Raw genomic sequence first — 21,852 nt, forward strand, 5'->3', positions numbered from 1 at the left:
CCGAGCTTTCCCTATCGCCTCCGAGTTGGATGGCATTCAGAAAAGCTGTTGTCAGTCTGAGGACGCCTTGGCGGGTCGCCTGCTAAAGGTTTCCTCCAGCATGTTAGTGGGAAAGGGCATCTGATTTCGATAATTTCCCCTCTCTGGTTTCCATCAGGGTGGGGAGCTGCGTGCAAGGACACAGGTACCCTAATATTCGGGTGTTGCCTGAATTTTGGGTGCCAAGCAGGGGGAGTGGAGCTCCCCAAAAGTGAGGATGGGGCACAGCTGCATGCTCCACTGCAGAGGAGCTGAAGGGTAGGGACAAAAGCGACATCAGGCTTTTGAGATTTTCCTTTCCAGTTTCTGCTGCTTATTTCCATCTGCTTTGAGAAACCGGTCAAGACAGAGCGGCCAAGGGAAAGGAGGAGCATCACTGCTTTACGGACAGGCATCTGCTTCACAGAGGGCTAAAGGCATGGTTTCTCTTTTACTTAGTTTCAGCCATCTAAATGATACTTAGCCTAAGCTGGTCCCCTTAGGTTTCCTCTACTGACAACAGTGAAATCCCCCAATTATTCAAGCATCCGACACAGGATGGGGAGAACTACCCGAGAAAGAGTTGATGGGAGAGACATTGCGACAAAGATGAGTGGCAATAAATAACATTGTCTCTGCCCATTAGTGTAAGCATTCTGCTTGCATTTGTATGAAACAACTAAAAAATAATGGTAATGTAGGAGCATTTGCCTTGGAAAAGCATGGGAACCAGGGGGAAAAATCACAGCGCTGGAAAGTGAGTGAGCGAGAAAAGAGGGAAAGGAGCCAAGTCAGATCATCCTGACCTCAAAGCATTATATATCTCAGTTATTTTAACAGCAATCAATTCGCTGAAGGACGAAGGGGCAGAAGGGAGAGACTGCAATAGAAACAATGCAATGCTTCTCCCTGGAGAACCCAGGTTTGCTTCTGTGAGATGAAGCTGTGCCCAAAATCCCATCCCTGCCCTGGGAAACTCCTGTTGGCGGCAGTGACCCAGCTCTGTATCATATCAGCACGCCCTGCACATGGCGGCTACCCTTTAAAGAGCAAATCTGCCGCTCGATTGTGGAGGTCAACCTTTCGTGTCAATATTTGGAGGTCTAACATTTGGCCATATGGGGATGCCTGGTGTGCACCTATTTATTTTTGTTATAAGGGCTTCAGTGCTGGAGATAAAAGCAGATGAACGTGGATGCTCGCAGCCCCGGCTTACGCGCAACCTTGAGCATCCCGCCTGGGACATCCTTATCTGAGAGCCCTGGAGTGGGACAATGACCTACAGCTGGGCACGAAGGACAATTCCAGGGCAGCAGCATGGGCTGGGACAGGCTTCATTTGCTCCACAGAAGTAACTCGTCTCCAACCCTCTGCTTCATGAATCATCATCTCTGACATTGCAAAACCAATTTGATGATGAATTAAATGGGAAAAAGAAAAAGAAAAAAAAAAGGCTGGAACAGAGGGAAAGGGCAAAGATGGTAGGCTCTAACTGTATAAACCAAAGTGGTCTCAAGGGGGGGTATTTTTGCCTTTTTCAGGGTAGGGGTAAGGTGGCAAAACCAATGCAGTGGGGATGTGCAGAATTAGCTGCTTTCTGGGGGTGGCATCTGTGATTCCCGCAGAGGCCAGGGGCGTCCTCAGTATATCTGGCTGGAGGTAGGAGCAGTCTGTGGAGCCCAGTGCTGCAGGACAGGGCTGAAGCTGTTGAAAGCTAAGAGCTATTGAAAGAGACGACACATTTATATGAGAAAAGGTTTTTTTCTCCTGCCAGAGGAAGCCTCATGACAGCCCAGCATCAAACCAGCTTTCTCACTGTGTGAAATGAAGCTCCACCATCCTGTTTTGGAGATTGCGTTGGTTATTATATTGGTTATTACCACTGGTTATTATTATTTATGATGATGATGATGATTAGCGATTTTGGCATTTCCTAACCGGGCTTTCCCTTGGACATCACACCAACAAAGTCTTCATGCAATGCCATGGTCCAACATGCCACCAACGAGCAGGGTGAAAGCCCAGAAGCTGGTGCACCATTGACTTTGCATCCCCTAGCCCAGGAAAAAATTGCTTTTAGGTCCTGAACAAATTTATTCTTGTCTTCCTCATTGTTCACTGCGAGCAGTATGTGGGTGCCTTTCCTTGCCTGAGCAAACATGGGTTCATGCCTCACTTAGCAGGGATGGAGAAGGAGAAAGGATGATTCCCAGCATAATCCCAACCCAGACTTCTTAACGGCCCGCTTTAAATTTTATAGCCCTTTTTATGGCGACGGGAGCATAGGCCTTTAATGCTCCAGGAGAGCAAAGGAAAACTTTCGCTAGGAGGAAATGTGAACCCATTTTACTTATGCATGATTTAGTACCATTTCTATTCAAGGGAGTGCACGAAAGGCCCAAATATTTGCACTTTGTATTATAGAAGAACTGCCATTCCCGGCTCTTTACAGAAGTAATTTATTTCGATCTCTCCTTACCTTGGGGGAGAAACATTGTAAGTCCTGGTTTGCTGGGGAGTCAATAAAACAGCAGCGCTGTTAAGGGTCTGCTTCACCATGGCTCAGTAAGGCAGTGATGGGGAAAGGAAGAGGATCCCCAAATTTCTCCTCTCAGAGCCCCCTTCTTCATGGGTGCATTTGCACCCATGCTTAGGACCAGACCACAGGAATTTGGCCCCGTTTTTCTCTCCTCTATCTGGGATTAATGTTATTTTTTGCTTGCTGGGTGGTATTTTAGCCGATGGGTTAAAAGGAAAGGGAGGTGGGTGCTGCACAGGGGGCAGGGGAGAAGATGGGGACAGGGGGTTGTGGTAGAGCCCCAGATTTTTCAGGTGAGCCTGGCATGCTCAGATGGGGCAACATCAGCCGCATCAACTGCAAAAGCCGAAAGAGGAGACAAAAGAAGTCATTAACCCTAGTGGCTGCAATATTGCGTCCCTGAACCAGTGAGCAAAGCGGCCTGGGGGTCAGTGCAAGCAAGGGTCAGTTCATCGCCAGAAAACATGCCCTTAGGGATGGAGACTCAAAACAAATAAAATAGTTTGGCTTGGTTTTTTTCTTGCTGGAAGTTCAGCTCTCACTTTTCCATCTCTGCAGCCTTTACTCTCAAAACAATCCTCTTTGCAAAAGTTTTCCATGCAATTTTTTTTCATTTAGGGGTATGGGCATACCCTGTCCACATAACAGAATCTTCTAAAGAAGTCCTGAAGGGAAAACCATTCCTAAGCTGTTGAGGGTAAAATGCAAGAAGAAAAGTCTCTGCAAATGATGGGAGGATTACACCTTGCACAGCCACTCTCTAGCTGGGCTCTGCCACACCAGCACTCCAGCAAAAACACAAACAGCTCAAAAAGCTGCCCTGGATCTCTCTACCCATGATTAAAAACCTGAGTCCTGCCCATTAGGCAGTCTATTAACAGTGCTCAGTGGAAGCAGAGAAAGAAAAGGTCCCTTCCAGGAAGCTCTTCTCATTGCCATGAGGTTAAAAGTGTCTGTGACCCCCAAAGCTTTATGCATTCAGAAATTATGAGTTCACTTGCAGTAAAAGTCTTCAGTATCAGCTAAAACCTGGAGTTTTTTCTCCTCCTCTTCTTTTAAGATGCAATGATGGCAAAAGGACTTGGAATTTATTCCCTACACATCACCATAATCAAATAATATGCTAATGCTATTAGCATGGGACCTTGCATTGCAAATGACTTAGAATCATATTCTCTTTCAAAATACTAGAGTTTCATTTAAATTGGTCTCCACAGCAACAGGAAATGAACTGGAATAATGTCAGATGAAAATCTTCATGGCTGGGCATGGCAAATGAGGAATTTCACAGCAGGGATTGAGGGGAGAACCATGAAGGCAGCTTGAGCCCACCAGGGTTGGTGGGCTTGTGCCAGTCATCTTCCACCCAACCAGTTATCAGCTGTGGTAACAAACGCAAGGACAAAATGAACCTGTATGTCCAGGAGGACCTCAAAGCATCCTGATGGAAAAAGGGTGAGTAGACATGAGGTTCATGTAGACCTGAAGCCTGAGGAGGCTTTCTTGGTCCTCCTCCCCACAGATACTTTCTAAGTGTCCCCAGGGGAGATGCATATGACAACTGGTTTCATTCATGCTACATCAGTTCTCATCTGTTAAACTCAAACCCGGCTATTTGCAAATGGTCTGAGGGAACATATCTCCTGATCACGGGCCAGACTCCCTTATCTTGGGTTGTACAAGCACAGACCAGGAACAAGGTGTTTGCTGCTGGCTTCCCTCCATTAAAACAGGAGATGCTGCTCCTTCCTTCATCTCATCTGCTCTGCTCACAAGCTTGCCATGATGGGCACTGTCTCCCATGAGGATCTAGGGTGGGAAGGACCTGCAGCATCCTCTGGCCAGTGCCCACCAGCTGATCGCATGGTTTCACCCCATTGAAAACACTCCCCAAACCCATTTGAAAATGAGCTGAGCTTTGCAATGCCATGGCTGGAAAGCTACTGGTTAGAAACCAGCCCTAATTTCCCATGAAAATGTTTTTCCAGCTGCTCCGCTCATCTTCCCTGCACTTGTTTCACTCTGCGGTCACCGTTACGTCAGTGGGCATGGTGCGATCCTCATCCTGGTTGGGGCTTCTCAGCGTTCCCCTAATAAAACAAGTATTAGCAATGCAGCCCACAAAAATGTCTTTGAAAGCAATGTCAGAAAGTGGGAGGTGTCTCGCTTGAGAATGGCTAAGAGTTCAGGCAATGAAAAGAAAACAACCCCGACCAGTCTCTCCGTTCTGTTTGTAATTATCTGGGCTCCGGTGAGTGTTAAAACATCTGTACTGGTTTGGCAGGGACTGGGGAGCGCGGCTTGTGCCAAAGGCAAGAACTGGCGTGGGTTGAAAGCAGCACAGCAATACGTTACTGTGGTATTCATGCTCCGAAACGCGGGGCTGGCAGGCTCTCCTGCAAGCGCTTTTGGGTTAGGGTCAGCCCCAGCCCTGTCCCTGTCCCCAGGTCCCCCATCCACCATGGCTCGTACCCCTCCAGGACCATCCCAAGGAAGAGATGAAGGTGGTTAAAGGAGATGCAGGGTTGGCTAGAGTTCTGAATCCTGCTGGGTTTGACATCCCACTGGACTTTGGTCACCATCAGTTCAGCTCCACGTTATGCTCTTGGATTTCTTATATCTGTGCACGACCGTTTCCACCTGGACACCCTCCATCTCCCCATCACGTCTGGTTGCAGACAAGCAAATCTCTCCCCACTGGATATTTCTGCACTGAGCAGCGGGGCAAGCTCCCAGCATGGATGTTGCAGTTTGAACCTTGTGCACTAAAGCATGGGCTGGTTTTGTGGTTATTTTTAACACACAGCAGCAGCAGAGCTGGGTTTAGTGGGGCAACGGAGCGTAATGCAGAGCTTGGTCCTCAGGAGACTCGGGCAAGGCAGATTTATCACAATCTCCTTGAGTGTAGTATTTTTGGATTTTGGCATTCCTCATTCCCTGACTCAGGAACAAAACATCCTCTGGCATCCAAAGACTGGAGCAAACCCTCTCTCCCCTGATGCTCTCTCATGGGTTGTGAACCATCCCATGGGCTTATTCAACAGCTCCTCACCCTCTTCTTCCTCACTCAAATGCGGCTCGCAAAGTGTGGTGAGCCCATCCTTAAAACTCTGAAGAGCCGGATTACATTATCTGTGGCTCTGCAGCTGTGCCCATCCTTGCACACACCACAGATGGTACCAGCACCCACACCAAAATCCACATCTTCTTGCCCGGTGCATTGCCCATACTTCACGCTTGGCTGAGGGCCAATTGAAAATGTTCTGACATCCTCCAGCTGGAAAATGCCATTTAATCAAAATAGGAGCTTGCCAAGGGATTGCCTGCAGCCAGAAATTACAAGAAACCTTTAGAGGATAAAAGTGAATTTTAAGTAAAAGGGGAGAAGGTCAAAGTGTTTCAATTCTTTCTCATCAGAGTGGATCGTTTTTTGGGGGTGGATTGCTCTTCTTCAACCGAAGATCATCATTGTGTGCTTTTTAGATGTGAAAGCACAATTCTGAGCAAAACTCTTGATTTTTTTTTTTTTTTATAAATTCATTAAAATTCAGAGTGAAAAGGTGTGAATCAAAATCGACGCTGAAAGCGGATAAAAATGGATTCCAGTGAGAGTGAAAATGAACATGCTGAATTTTTACCACCTCTGAAGTGGAGTTTGTGATGGGCTTGTCACCTGCTCTGCTTGCTGCAAGGACAGCATTCCCCCAGCATCAGCTTGCTCAGACTCCATATGTGCCACCTCTGGGAACTCTTTCTTCCTCACAGGAATGGGATTTTTTTTCTTCTAATCACCTACATGACCCATGTCCAAACTTGGTGTATTTGGCTGCTGAAACAGATCTGGATGAGAGCCAACACTTGGTGCCCCTCTCGTCACTATCACAGAGTCCTTCACCCATGGGATGAAAAGTGGTTGTAACAAATACGCATTGGAACCGTTTCTCTCCGCAGATGCTGCGAGGAATAAGCCATGATATAATGGATTTTGGCTACAACCACAGGAATGCAGGAATTACCAGGACCAGACCGAACCATAAACCAGCCTGCTCCAGCTTTCCGTCTCCAAATGCTTTGGAGACAGATGAGAACTTCACAGGGATCACTCATGCAGCAACGCACCCACAGGGAAAACTGATTTGTGCCTCACTTCATCATTTATAAACATTATTAAAGCAAATATTTTAACTTATTTAATACAACTAAGGGCATTCTTGCATTCATGGCAGTATTAATTCTTTAAGCCACTTTATCTGTAAAACAAACCACTCTGTGTCATATAGGTCCGTGAATACAGGGTTGGTCTTTCCTTCAAACTGCACCAGGAGACACCAGACAGTAGCTTGTGTTCTCATTACTGAGATATGTCAGTGGATTTTTTTACTGCAAGAAGCACTGTTTGTCCAGGGCTAGGAAATCATGGACTTATCTGCATAAAAACATTAGTGGTAGGCAGAGGATAGGGTGGTCCTTCCAGCAACATGCCAAAGAAATTAAAAGCATTTGCATTTCTTCTTAAAGGTAGCAGAAATGGTGGAAGTGAGTTTCTGGAGCATCACAGAAAAGCCAGCAGGATCTCAGACCCCCAGAAGGAGTTATGTTGATGCCAAAGGACAGATATAATGGTATTTAAAACCTGTAATAAAGCTGCAAAAGTTAGAATGAGCTTCAAGTGAAAATCGCAAATCTACCCCTTTTTTAGACTCACGGAATGAAGTTTGGGGATGAGAAAAAGCCATGGGTGTCAAGAAACTGGGTTTGAGATGATACTTAAAAAAAACCCAAAATGTAAAGACTGAAGAGACACCACAGTGCTCTCCAGGAAAGACAGAGTCTTCTGCTCTATCAGGAATTTTTTTCAGACAACTCTCAAGAGAGGAAGGCAACATTTTCACCTGGGAGATCATGGTTTGACCAGGTTTTGACCCTAACACTAATCATCAAAGCCACCATCAACTAGCAAAAAGACTCATCACAGAATTTATGGATTACAAGTGGGTATTTGAAAGACTTCATCATGACTCATTTGAGAGCAATGTGAACTGTTACAGCAAGCCAGCAAAAATAATTACCATCATAAAGGCTTTATATCAAGGTTGAGCCTGTACAAAGTATATGCAAGCTCCAGGGAATGGTTTACACAGATAGCAATGTCAAACAAGGTGGTTCTTGGCAGGGCAGGTGATCTGCCATGAGATAAAGGTGAGGTTGGAGCCTCGGGCAGTGCAATAGCCATTTACTACACTTGTACACGTGATGAAGTATTTGCAAGTGCCCGTGATGAAGTATTTGCAAGTGCCCGAGTGCCCAGACGCCTGCCCAACACTTCAAAAAGAGGATTCGTTGTCAGTTATGAAAAAAAAATAGCAAATGCAATCAGTCACTCAACTCCAGCTTACTTCAAAAGCAATGGCATACGAGAATAGGGGCAGTTTATGTGTTTGGCAGTAAAATGATGGAAGGCAATCGTACCAAAAATTGGCAAGGAGCAGCTGTGTTGGCCAGGATGGGATTTGGTCATGTGGAGCTGAAAGAACACATGATGAAATTTTTGAGGTGAAATGTTATTTTCCATCCTAATAAACAGATATAAAGGGTGGCAATCAATCAAAGGTGCAAATGAGTCAGACACATTCTTCAGCATGTGACAATGACCCAGTAAGTATGAAAAGAAGCTGAATCCCCAGTAAGGGCTGACACTTGCCAGAGCTTCACCACCCGCCATGGAGCAGCTGGAGTACAATGAGGGACATCACACAGAGCAAAAAGGATAAGAAAACATGAGTCTGGACTTACCCAGAGCCAAGGGGTATCAGACAATACGCTGTGATATGGACTCAGATGAGGCAATGTCTCATCTCTTGCTCTGCCCTCCCACCTTCCTGGTGATGCAGACAGGGAACTACTCATTTCACCTGCTGGGATTGCTGAGGTATCTCAGCTCCTCACCATACTCCGAAGCCTGATATTGCCCTGCAGTGTAAGCTCATAAAAAACACAGAATCACAGAATATTTGGGTTGGAAAGGACCTCTGGAGATGGTCTAGTCCAACCCTGTGCTCAAAGCAGGGGCAGCTACACCAGCTCAGAACTGTGTCCAGTTGGGTTTTGAGTATCTCCAAGGATAGAGACTCAAGCTGGGGTGTTTTTTCATGCTTAACTGTAAGTATTTGCCTCATCCTCTGTGGCTTAAAGCGATCATAAGCACGGACCAACAATTAAGCTGTTCCTTGAATGCCTGGTGGAAACTGTAACCCCCTCCTAGGTCTGACTCCCAGAGAGAGAAGCAGCAGGCTGAGAGCAAGGGGGGAACAGGAGAGATAACGACATCTCATTTTCCTGCACAGATTTTTCATCAAGTTTTTCAGGAGCTGTGGCCAAGTGTCCCTTTTAAGACCATTCTTAGCTTGGAGGGAGCAGGTACCATCACCGAGCTGCCTCTGGCAGCAAATGGCTACAGGCAGAAGAAAAGATGGACCAACATGTCTATGCTGTGCCCTGATGATGAATCCCTTTGAGCAGAGGCTGCCTTTATGCTCAGAGCTTGTGCAGCACCTGTGTGCACCAGCAGAAAACTGGTTTCTTGGCAACATCTACACCGTGAGGGAGCCTGAGAGATGTTCTCAGCCTTCCCAGAGGGATCCAGGATGTGGCCAGGGCATACATGTGGACGTGGGCATCCCTGGATCAGGTGTAACCTCACAGTCCAAGTAATAAATTGCCAACACTACAGCTCTGGCATTGTACCACCCTAAATAATGCAGAATTATGTTTGAGAAGCAGGCAGTAATTATAACTGAAGCATAGAAACCATCTAGGGAAGAAGTGTTATCTTTACAGATAAAATCAGTAATAAATGCTACTGCATTCATAAATAAAAATCAGTCTGGAAACAAACCCTGAGTGGTGTCATGGAAAGTTCACAGCAATCGACAGCTTCACGGCTCCTTCCTGCTCCGTGTGCCTTCACTCAAAGGCTTGAAAGGCTTTAGAAAGCTTTCCCTTTACTCAGACTCCATTTTAATTGGAAATATAGAGCAATACAAACCAGTAAACAAACAGGCATTGGGGTCTGGGAAATGAGAGTCTAAATCTGTCCTGGCTTTTATCAGGTTTTATAAAGCAGCGCTCAGAGTGTATAAGCCATGGCCCCTATCAAAGGTTTGGAGGGAACAATGTGAAATATATGGAGGGAAGAAAAGTGGAAATATGTTGGCTTGGGGGGGGGGGGGGGGGGGAAGAGTCACGCTGTGAAAAACTGCCTGAAATTATCCACCATGAAGGTCACTCTGATTTTCTCCTTTGTCTTCCAACTTGCTCACACACACGTTTTGGAGTCCTGTGTCCACCGCATTTCCCGGCCTGGCCCCTACATGCTGGGTATTGCCTGCAGATCTGCGTCCTGTCCCGACGCCTGAGCAACTTTGCAGGCATGGGATACAGCCCCATGAACCCCAACGTGGCACGGCTGGGGCACATGGGCTAAACCAGTCCCAGGACCCCTCTGGGAAATAAAAATGCAGGCGAATCTGACTGCAAGTTTCCTCCCAGCTGGCCGACACCCAAAATGCCTCCCTCCCTCCCTCGATTTTGCTCAGACAGTGCTGCTTTGCCGGTTGCTTTGCTCCAAGCCCATCAGCTGTTTTTGTTTCCAAAGGCTTTGCGTGGTTTTGCTTTTTGATGTGATGCTGATACTGTCTGCCACACTCATTTTTCCACGGTCAGTAAGTCATCCTAAAAATTCCTCAGCTCCCATTAAACTAATGGGGCTGACCTGACACGCACAGGGCTCGTAGCGATAAAAGCCAATTATAAAACAAAGAATTATTTTAAATGGGTTTCTGATTCTGGGTACCTGGCCCAGGAGACAGGCTCAGGCAGTGCTGAGACGTATGAATGCAGCTGGCCAATCTCTGCTGGGAAACCTGTGCTGGAAAGGCTGGGCAATGCTTTTTGCTCTAAAAAAACCCCAAACCTCTTGAACTTCACATTTCTTCCTTCTCTCCCAGCTCAAATCCCAGCTCTAGCTCAGCAAACCCAGTGGGACTTTGGCCAGGAAAGTGCAGGATTTTCCCCAAGGCCCTAGCTCCATATTTATCTTCAGAAGAGGCTGGTTGGATACCCTTGTGCTGGGCGCCTGCTGGGAAACAGTCATGAAGAACTGGAGTATTTGGCTGTTGGTCTTTTTTAAAAGCTGAGCATAAATTTTCTTTTTTGCTGGTTGATGGTTTTATTATTTGCAGCGAGATTAAGAGCATTCTTTGCCTATAAACCTGGTGCTCCCACAAACGGCCGCATCCTCTGCCAGTTCCCATCAATGCTGGGTATGGTTAAAGGGGGCTCAACTAACATGTATCTCCCAGGGGTCTCACTGGGATGGCAGAGTTATGGGTTTGCAAACACAAGGCTGACATATCTTCTGGATTTTTCCAGTCCCACCACTCCAAAATATCCACAGCCACAATAAAACATCTAAATAATAAAATCCTAAAAGTTCCTACACTTCCAAATCCCAAACTCTGAAGAAAATGCTGATCCAGCATTGCAAACCTCAGCTATTCAATTGCATCAGAGCCCCTGAAGCCAGAAGCTTGGCTTCCTAATCATGTAGGTACCTTAAGACCTTTTCTCTTGCTTTCCGGTTTCTGCATCCTTGCTTCAGTTCTTTTTTGGGCACCCAGATGGGCTAGAAATCTGCTCTCGGTGTTAAGGACAGTGACCATCACAGCAATGCAGTCCTGACTCTGGTCCTGCAATGCTTCTGGTAATACAACATGATGAAGAGCTGAGTACAGCAAGAAGAATAAGTTATGGAAGAATAGTCGGGGTTGATCCTCATCTGGTGTAAATGAAATGATGACAAATGACACCATTTGAAGATCCAAACATCTCAAAGGTCTTGAGAGCAATCCTGAGATGGGTGGGATTCTTCTCAGCAGAGTTTTAGGAGTCTACAAAGTGGTTGTGTCCACCTGAGCGCATCAGCCCTGGTTTCCTGGAGAGCCGACGGAAAGAAATGGGCACTTCCCGGGTGCAAATGATTCACCTCATTTTAGACATCTTTTTCCATCTTCTCCCCAAAAGTGGACAGATTATAACCACCAGCACATCTCACTCTCAACAGCATTGGTTCCCTCTCCAAAATGCCAGGGGAATCACAGCAAAGAGACCCTGACCTGTTGGTAGAGATCAGCAACTATCTCTCCTTGTTTCTGTCTTCTAGGAAGCAAATTCCAGGTCATTAGTGGCTCTCTGCTCTTCAGCAGACTCATTAACACCTGAACTAGCTCATCTCCAAAGGGAAAGAGGGGAAAAAGGGGGGGGGGGGGGAAGGCAGCAGACACTTAACTGCTCTCAAGCTGCTCCTTTGTGCCAAGACCACTCCATCTCCGGTATTGTTTACACTGAGATAAAAGCTGAACAGTGTCAGATCTTAAAATAACTTGCTGTTTGTGGAGCAGGAAAAACAGGGTCAGGGAAGTTTGGAACAAATTTAAAGAGGCAGGATGACTAAAGGATGAACTGGGACTCAAGCAAGGAGGCATTCGAAGGCACCTGAAGTTCAACCATGAGCCTGCTGCAAAGTGAGTTGGGGTCGCCAGGTCTCCCCCATCCATTCCAGAGAGGCTGGGTCAAGCCTGGGGCTGAGACATGACATCTGCATTTGTCTTCGCAGAGCAAATCTGCGGCCATGGCTCTTTCTTTTGTTAGGAAAACTCAGAACATGGTAGAGAAGGATGGGTGGGACTGATCCAAATGCCCTTGAGATGTGCAACCAGTGGATCTAGATGTGACATACGGTCTTTTAAAAGAAGGAGCTCCATGATGCTGAGTGCAGAAAGTATTGATGGGAACACTGAGGAAAAGGCTACATCTGTATGTATGGTAGGACGTTGGGTGAGAGGAAAGGGCTCAAGGCTCACGAACTCCACATTGCTGTCCCAGTGCAGGCCACTTCCAAGTCCCAGGTTGGTCAGGGGACATCAGATCTTTGGGTAGGTGAATGAGACGTGGGAAGGTGGGATACATGAGAGAACCCAACCAGATCTGCCCCATCTACCCCATGGGTTAGGCTCAACTCAACTGTAGTCATAGAATCATAGAATGGTTTGGGTTGGAAGGGACCACAAAGATCATCTAGTTCCAACCCATGGGCAGGGACACCTTCCACTAGATTCATCGCTCGCTCATCGCCATTTCTCACTCATCACTTGCCATACAGTGTCATACTGTCTGCTGGGGGACAGACTGGCCTCCAAATGAGCTGATATCCAAGTACAACCAATACCACAGCTTAAAGATGAAGTCAAGACCAATTGACTTGCAACAACAGAAGCTGAAGAGTCAAGTCCTGGCCCAGCTTGAGGGCACAAGGCTCCACAAGGGGCTGCCTGCTCGGCTGCCCTTAGGTGGCAGTGCTGCCTGTAGACACCAAAAAAAAGCGCATCAGGGCCCGGGTGCTTTCAGGGACACAAGAACACCCCCACATCTCCCTCCTTGCCCCCATTTCTCAGCCCCCAGCATGGCACTGGGCTTGTAACTCCTCCAGGGTGCAAGCAGGGAAGGAAGGAGGCATGTGCTGGGCACAATAGCAAGGAAGGACCTGGTCTTGTGGTGGTCATTAGTGTCCCCCCTCCGCCTGGCCATGGAAGAGGTAGCAGCAGCAGGAATGTGGGGGCTGCCCCAGGGCCATCGCCTTGTGTGAGCTCCCCAGTGCCCCACTCCTGTGTGCAGGGATGGCGAACACCGATGATTTGGGGGAGGTGGGTGGTGTATGACGTGCAAACGTATGTTTTTACTCTAGTCTTGCTACCTGAAGCCTCTTCACTGAGTTTTGGGGCAGCTCCTGTCCTCCCAACAAGTCTTCAGGGGTATCTTTGTGATGGTAAAAACTCCAGCCCATGTCGAGCTCCCTTTGCTCAGCAAACACTCATGCAAACCTGGCTGCAAGGAACTGATGGGGCGGGGGGCATTGCTGGTCTGATGCTGGGACCAACAGGTTTTTGGGGGAGAAGCAAGGAGGGAGCAAAAGCAGCCGTATGGGCTCATAGCACAGACTTGCAGGCAGCCTGTGTGAGCAGGCAGCAGGTTGGGGAGCAACCAGCCAGTGACCCATATGGGACTCCCAGCCAAAGAAAGTCAAGTGGGTACTAAACCAATAAATTTGCTCTCATGGGCTGGAAGGGGGGCAACCAGTGGAGGGTCTGGGGCAGCATCAAGCCAAAGAGACCCTCAGTAGAGACCACGCATGTGGGGCATAGGAGCTCTCATCAATGTAAGTGGAAAGGGACTGGTGTCCAAAGGCTGATCTGGTAAACTCTGCTGGAGTGAGTGTGGCAGAGTTGAAGGAGGAAGGAGAGACACTCAGCTCTCCATTAATCATTAATGCTTGGCCCTGACTTGCATTCAGTGAGACAGTAAAAGCCTTGGGATTGCTGGGGATCGATCCCAGCCGTGACGCAAAATGCCAGCGCTGGGCCTTGGAGATGTAGCAAGGAGTGAGCCAGAGCCTGGGACTGCCCTGGCGCAGCCCCCTGGCAGAAAGCAGAGAAATAAATAAAAGAAATAAAGTCCCAGTTGAAAAAAAAAAAGAAGACGACATGCCTGGGCTGGGTGGGGGAGGCCACTGCTGCCAGACACAACCCATCAGGGCAGGAGCCCAGCACCATCCTTTTCCCACGCCCCGTTCACCCTCTCCGAGCTCAGAACAAGGACATTTACTCACCCGCAACTACTCCCTTCCCCGCTTCATGGCTGGGTTAAACTTCTAGCACAGGGGCATTAATGCCGTGCATGAATAAACTCTTAAACACCCCCCAGGTGTTTGCTCCGCACTCACAAATCTGAGCCCCTGAGAAAGCCCCTGCCCCACGGAGAAGGTGGAAGAGGAGCTCCACGGAGGTGCTGGGGGTGGCACAGTAAATTGGGATAGAGTTAATAAAGGTATCGACCCCTCCAAAATAACTAACCTGTGCATAGGACCCCTGCAAGGACATGCTCACTGCAAGGACACACATTGGTTCACTAGAAATTAAATTATACGCTGCCGTAGCTGCACCTCTGTCATATTGGGAATGGGACAAGGCGGAGTTTGGGCTGAAGCATCAGCTCCAGAAAGGGTTAATGGCACACAAGATATGTTTAGTGGGATTTGGTATTTTTTTTAACTCCAACAAACAAAGCATATGAGAAAATCCAGTTCACAGCTGAGCCCTGGCTGCCTGCCCACTAGGGCAGGGAAAATGCAGATGGTTTGAAATACCCACGCGCCTGCGTTTCTCCCGCAGCCTGTGGCTCAGTGTTCCCGGCAGGTCTCCCCGCATCGTATTTGAGTCAGCGGAGGTAGCAGCAGTGCAAATTGCAGTGTAAAAGCAGCGCTGAGCCAGGAGCAAATCTCCTTTCCTTGAGCACCATCGCCTTCCTTGGACCCGCAGAGGAGCCAGGATCCTGCAAGGCTCCCCTTGTTCAAAAAGAGTAATTAGCTCTCAAAGTAAATAGGTGTTAACAGAAACAAAAAGCTTTGCCACAGTCTGGGTAAACACCTTAGAGTCAATTTAATTTCCCTTCTCCCAGCAGATGTAATCACACTGCTCTGCAATTATTTTCAGGTCGGGGCGGGGAACGAAGCCACCACGGCGTCTTTGCGGAGCGGCTGCTCCTCGGCGGTGCTGGGGCAGCCGGCGGTACCTGCCGCTTCACTGACATTTAGGTCCCTGAGGCTGAAACAAGCTTCCTTTCGATGAACCAGATGTGTAATGCAGCTGGCGATCAGCTAAACCAGCAGCTAACCGCAGCATGACATTAAAACGCCCAGACTCCATCCTATTTCTTAATCCTTAGAGTCCCCCAGTCTAGACAGGACATGAAGGACTAATGCGAAAACCAAGCGACAGAAAATTTACACTCTTCCATTGAGCGGTAAACAGAATGAAGAATCAAAGGGTATAAATTCATTTGGATTTTTAATTTTTTTTGCCTTTTGGGAGCATGGGCAGCACCCAAGCATGGTCCCAAGCTGGTGCAGAGGGTTTGCAGCCAGTTTGCATCGCCACGTGCAGCTGCTTTCGGGTTGCCCATTTACTCACTAAATCGTGCTAAAAAGCAACTGAAAACCTGTCTTTTCCCTACCATCGTGGGGAGCTGCTGAAATAGGCTTTTACCCAAACTGCCCCCAAAGCTAATGAGTTTTTCCTCCACCACTGGTGGGTTAAAAGCAAACTCGTGACCAGTGGCTGGGGCTCAGCTGATGTGGGGTATCCCTTCAAGAAGGAGGTAATGCAGCATGTGATGGCAGCTGTAGTAATCGCCTTTGCGAGTGATGGAGCGTTTCCGTGGCCGGGATGTGAATAAAACCCAGCTGAAACAGCCCAGCTTTGGGGCTGGACCCAGCAAGGCTTTCGGGTCAGTATAAAGCAGTCACGCACCCAGGAACGAGTACACCCAGAAAAATGTGCACAGTGGCTTCCCCGGCAGTTTCTGATCTCGTTCCGTCACACTGCCTGTCTGCTGGGAGAGGGAGGTTTAGTTAATTAATTGCTACAATTAGCATGGAGCTATTCCTGCCCATGATGGTTACCTTTTCCTCCCCTTTTTGGTGCATCCAATTACTGACTCATTCATTCTCCAAGGCAGAGGCTACAAGGCACAGAGAGGCTTGAGGATGAGGGGGTGAAGATCTAAGAAAGAAATGCCAGATGTCTCAAGCTCTGTTTCTACCCAGGAACTGTTTTAATCTCATGCAAACTCCTCATACTCTCCCATCCATCAACCCATGGCTTCAAGGAGGTGATGAACAGGGAACACAGCAGTTACAAATATTGCTACGACTGTTTTATTTCTCCCTCCAGCTGACACATCATGAAGGATGGGTGATGGGCTTATGTACTCCAAGATGGACAAGACTCCCAATAGCCATCATGCTGCAATGATCCCTCAACCTCTCTGCCCAGCCTTGGGCTGTGGGTCCTTCAAACAAACATTATCTACTTTGGGAAATTGATGATTTATTTGCCATTACTTAGCAGGGACGGTGAAGGAAAGATGAGTGTGGGGTCACTGCTTCGGTAAGCACCAAAGTGAAGAACCAGCCCTGAATAATTCATGCTCCCTCTTTTCTGCAGCATCTGGACACATCTGCTGCAGTCGCAGTTGCAGGCTTTTTCTCAGCTGACTCAGAAAACCATGCTTTGGCAGCTGGGTACTGTTTCAAGTGGGTACTTTCCCTACACCATTAACGAGCTGTGATTTTGTTACAAACAGGGATTTTTGTTCCTCTTTTGCTGATGTCACTCCATGATCCTGCAGGGAATAACGCTCGGATCTCTGCAGCCTGACGAGCCCTATGTGCCCTTTGGGACAGATGTACTTGCAAGCGGCAGATTGTTTTTCCTTTTGCTGCCCAGATTTATATTTCACTGAAGTCCAGTATCGATCCCACTGCTGCTGGGCTGAAAGCTCATTTTACTAAATGGGAAGAAAAACAGTTCCCCCAGCTGAACGTATGCAAAATGGAAAATCCTCCAACAAAACAGCTCTTAAAAAAGGGGCCTGAACAATTTCGCTGAACCTCGAGGACTGCGCTGCTGACATCGGAACGGGATGTAATTTATTTAGCCTGACCTTTCCCTGAAAGACCGCGCTGGCAGTGTTATCAAGGATCCTTTCTACCACTTGTACGCCCATTGCCAAGGTGACGTCCCGTTTCATGCGTCAGTTGGTGGAGATCGCATCCGCGCTGCTGTGATGCTTTGTTTGCTGTCCTGCCTGACAAGCTCTTGGCAGGGTTTCAGCTCCCACGGATGGCAGCTGCTCTGCGACGGAGCAAAACAGATTCAAGCTGGACATTATTATGGGGAGTTTCATGTAGACCGAGCGCAGGACTGGAGTCCCCTGGATGAGACTGGACCATGGATGAGATAAAGCAAAGATGCCCAGAAGTGCTACCAGATGTAATGGGACCGGCGGGTGACGGCAGAGCTGCACCCCATGCTCACCCCCCCATCCCATCTCACTCGGGATTTATGTGAGCCCTCATGGTGCCGGGGAAGTGGAGGCAGCTCACCGGTGCTCACCGCAGAGGCTTGCCACAGTGCAACTCAGTTTGCATGGTGGAGAACGACCGGTGGAACAGGTCCCACCGCTGCACAAAACCACCCGGTGTTTTCCTCTCCCCTCCCAGCATTTTCCCAGTGGGTCCCAGGAGGAGACGGGGATGCAGGTGGGGAAGACGTGTCCGTTCTTCACATGAGAGCCTGTCAGCAGTGGGGACAACCACAGCAGTGAGGGACATGGTCCCAGTAAATCTTCTCCCCTACTCCACCAAGGGATTGAAACTTCTGAACAAGGGGGATTTTCACTGCTGGTTCCCATGACTCTCAGTGGGACTTTGGTGATGGATGAGGACAAAGGCTGCAGCTAAAAAAGTCCCCAGACTGTACCAACTTCTTGTAAGAGACTCAAAGAGCTACAGTTACGGGGGGGGAAAATGAATTAGGTGGCTCACAGGGGCAAAGCCTGCCCTGCTTCAAGATGTCAAAGGTAGAAAAGCCTCATGGAGGTTTCCCACGTGTCCATCCATTCCCCACTCCAGCACTCCCAGCCTTGTGGTGGGCTGCACCCCCCTCCCACAGGTCTGATCTGAAAGAGGAGCCGGACCCCACTGGGAGGACAGGACAGGAGATGCTCTTGGCCACGGACACAGCTCTCACGGTACCTGTGTTCTCCTCAGACTGGTTGAAGCCACAGATCTGGCAGATGCTGCGAACCCACTTGTTCATGTCGTCCTCGGTCTCAGCCACCAGGTAGAAGGTCCTGTCACTGGTCTTGATGTCGAAGATGTAGCTGTCTTGCAGCTCCTTCTTGTTGAAGGTCAGGCCTGCGTCCACTTGCTCGCAGAAATTGAGGTTGATCACACGCAAAGGTTTCTTGGAGTGGTCATTTTTGTAGTACTCCAGGACGTCGGGGTCGCCACTCATCCGACCGCTGCGCAGGACGAACCAGCGTTTCTTCCATGCCTGAAACCAAGAAGAGAGGAAGCATGAACCCCATCGCTCAAGTTGTGAGGGCCAAGAAACCACTGCCAGGCACAGGGTGACACAGATGGACGTGACACCTCTCTGCCCTGGGATGCTCTGGAATGCTGTTCAGGACATCCCTGCAAGAGGTGCACAGACTCAGCTCAGTTCAATACTCAAATCCCACTGGTTATCCAAGAGAATTAAATACTGAAATATCATTGTAGCTTAAGATGAAGAAGTGCCAGTCTTGAGGCTTAGAGCAACTTTGCTCCTACCCTACAGCCCAGCTGCACTCCCAGGACCCAAATACCCTTCGCTCTTTGATGCGAGATAATCTGTGGGGCGGCATTACCGGCAATTACAGTGCTGAAATGCCTTCCAGCAGCTCGGAGGAGCTCAGGTGCTTCGGACACAGCGCCCTGGGTATCGTGCCCTTCAGAGAAACCCCTGAAAGCATCACAGCGTGTGTCTGCAGATACCGACCGCGCCAATCCCAACTCTGTTTAAATGCCAGGATAGAAAGGCTAATAAAACCAACGGGGAACTGGTTTGTTTTTTTAAATATCAGGAATAATGCCAGGGAGACCCATGGAGAATCCAAGCTTCATTTGTTTTTCAGCATCTTCTGCTAGCCGGTACGTAGGAAACTCCTTAGCAAAGGAAAAGGTTATCATTGATTCTTCCGAGTACTGCCAACGGCGGCCTCCAGCCAAACCACCCGGGGAACGGACACAGGGGTTTACGGTGTTTGAAGCAAACCGGCAAAATAAATGTCAGCCATCAGCCCTGGCACTGGGAGCTGCGGCCTCTCTGCTTTCCCCATGCCAAATGCAGTTGGGAGCCCACAGGAGGGGGAATAGCCACAACGATAATGCGCTAAATGCTATGACTTATATCACGCAGAGAATCGTGCAGGTGTATCTCCCCATCCCATGGGCTGGAGGGGTTATTTTTGGGGGTGGGCTCTGCACGAGCATCCTGACACCTTCGGGAGGGATGCACAGGGTGAGGGACCACCTTGAGCTGCTCCCCATCGCAGAGCTATGCTGCCTTGCAGAAGGGCTCGGCTCCCACGGCGCATGGAAGAGAAGGACTACATCTAAGCGTAGTCCTTAAAACATCTGAGTTTGTTCAGGCTCCCTTTGAAGGCAGCGAAGGTTTGAGAGGTGAACAAACAACGTGGGCTGGGTACGGCCCACGCGGCTGAGCGGGGTGATGTGGGGTATGGCCAGTGCTCCTGCATTATCTGATGCAGACCTCAGTTTGTGCCAAAGGACATGAAGGGAGGGGATGTGATTCCCACTATACTGCCCCGGCCATGGATGTTTGCTTGTTTTATGAGCTTTACCTTAATTATTTTTTAAAAATATCACCAGTTTTTGGGTTCATGTGATTATGAGAGGTTGGGTCACGAGGAAGCACATGATGTCCCTAAGAAGGAAGAACCAACAGCCACAAACACCTTTAGTAACCCAAGAGAGCCCATGGGACCTCCATGATGCTCCCTAGGAGGTGACCACAGCTTTGTGTGTTGGTGATGGGACGTGCTAGATCTCAGCCACCCAATTGCACCAGGATCCCGCAGTTTTGGAGAATTTGGTGGCTGAAATAAGGATAAGAAATCCCTGTGATATTTTCTCTGAATTGTCTAATTTGCAGTGTACTTCTCAAAGGCTTAAAAGTAGCTTTTGTTGGTGTGTTTGAGATTTGTAACCAAATTAGTTTTGCACTAATTCTCAAACTGGCTCCAGATGCCAGGAAAGCAACTTCAGTGCAATCTTCCAAATGCAGCGGAGCAGCAAATTGCTTAGCAAGAGGACGTGCAAGGCTAGCAGATTTTGGGTTCATCCAGGAGACGCTCACCCACTTCTCATCAAAACGGCTGCTTTTAGATGAAAAAAAAATGCACAGGGCAGAGCTGCGTCCATCAGGGAGGGAAAAAACCAATTTCACCAGGCAGCAGCAATAATTTTCTAGCCCATCTCCTCAAAATGGATCACCCAAAATCAGCGGGAAACAAACTCATGAACATTTTTTCTAGCTCTAGGTGAAAAATGTCCTGTTAGCTTCTTCCTATTAACACTGAGCCGTTTCTTTGCAGCCACTTGTCAGGACTAAGACATGGGCACACATCAGTGAGGGGGCCTGAAAAAAGATCAAGTTGTGCCACCACACAAACCACCACCTGAATGAAGACACATCCAACACCAGTTCTTGCTACTTGGCTCATTGCTTTTCAACTGTTCAGAGTCAAGCCTTGCAGCATCCCTTCATGGCTGAGAATTTGCATTAAAAAACCCACAAAGTACAGAAACTAGACTCCAGAATTTAGAGCTTTCATGGAAAAAATAGGAGGAAATGCTGCAAGCAAGGCCAACGATGCTACCACAACTTCCCTTTTTATTGCCAATGCGAGAGCCACAACTTCTCTAGTTGTCTTTGGTCTGTCTGGTAGCAATGGAAAGCCCCACACAGTCAATATTTGGCAGAGAAAACAGTATAACACACGCAGTCCGGTGGTATTGGGTAAGTCCCAACATAAGCTGGTTGCAAAAGAACTGCTCTTGCCAGGACAAAATTTCTTGGGAAGCTTCAGAAACTGGAGTATCACTGCAGGGTGGGACCCTTGGACAGGGTAACAGCCCCACCAACCTGGGATGATCACCCTGTCCACCTCTGCCTGGTGCCCTCCTGATGATAAAGAGTCACCAGTGTTCTAAAACATCTTTTGACCCAGAAAAACAGCTCACAGCAGCAGCGTCTGGACTTGCCTGTCCTGGACAGGCAGCTGCAGGCAGCACAGCTGGATGCGTCTCCCACTGCACATCCCCACAGCAGGACCAGCCGTTCCTGCCTCCTAAGATCAGCTTCTGAGCCAGAGGAATAAGCATTGACCACTAGAAGAGAATGGAAGGAAATAATAAATAGCCAGGCACCTTCTTATTTTTGTGGAGATTTTCCCTATTTCTTTGAATTTTTGAGCACTGAGTTCAGCAGGTGTATTTTAGTTCTTCCCTGTGGATTTGCTATGTCTCTAGTAAGAAAAGGGCTCAGCCTGTGTTTGCCAGGCTGGGGCTGCTCTTGGAGCATCTCGTGGCACTAATGGAGCTTGCTTCAACATATAGCAATATGTGGCAAAGTATACACAGCCTGCAGCATGTGGCCCATCCTCCTGGGACACCTATTTCCCCATTCAAAGCTATCAATATCATCCAAATCTTCCATGTTTAGGTTTCCCTAGAATATCACCTTCCTGCAAGAGCGTGACTTAAGGGTCTACTG

The 21,852-nt window shown here is 48.3% G+C and overlaps 1 protein-coding gene across 3 annotated transcripts in view; it reads right to left on the bottom strand.

The window, feature by feature from the left end:
- GAB2 (GRB2 associated binding protein 2) overlaps positions 1-21,852 on the bottom strand; it is a 98,127-nt gene that overhangs the window by 24,490 nt on the left and 51,785 nt on the right. For all 3 annotated transcript variants that reach the window (XR_008238945.1, XR_008238944.1, XM_052812667.1), the window contains exon 2: positions 18,267-18,567. Coding sequence is in view for 1 of the 3 variants with exons in the window: in XM_052812667.1 (XP_052668627.1) it covers positions 18,267-18,567 (301 nt within the window). In the remaining 2 variants the exon portion in view is untranslated. The remainder of the gene's footprint in view (positions 1-18,266; positions 18,568-21,852) is intronic.

Source organism: Harpia harpyja, chromosome 17, assembly GCF_026419915.1.
Source record: "Harpia harpyja isolate bHarHar1 chromosome 17, bHarHar1 primary haplotype, whole genome shotgun sequence".
NCBI classification, from domain to species: domain Eukaryota; kingdom Metazoa; phylum Chordata; class Aves; order Accipitriformes; family Accipitridae; genus Harpia; species Harpia harpyja.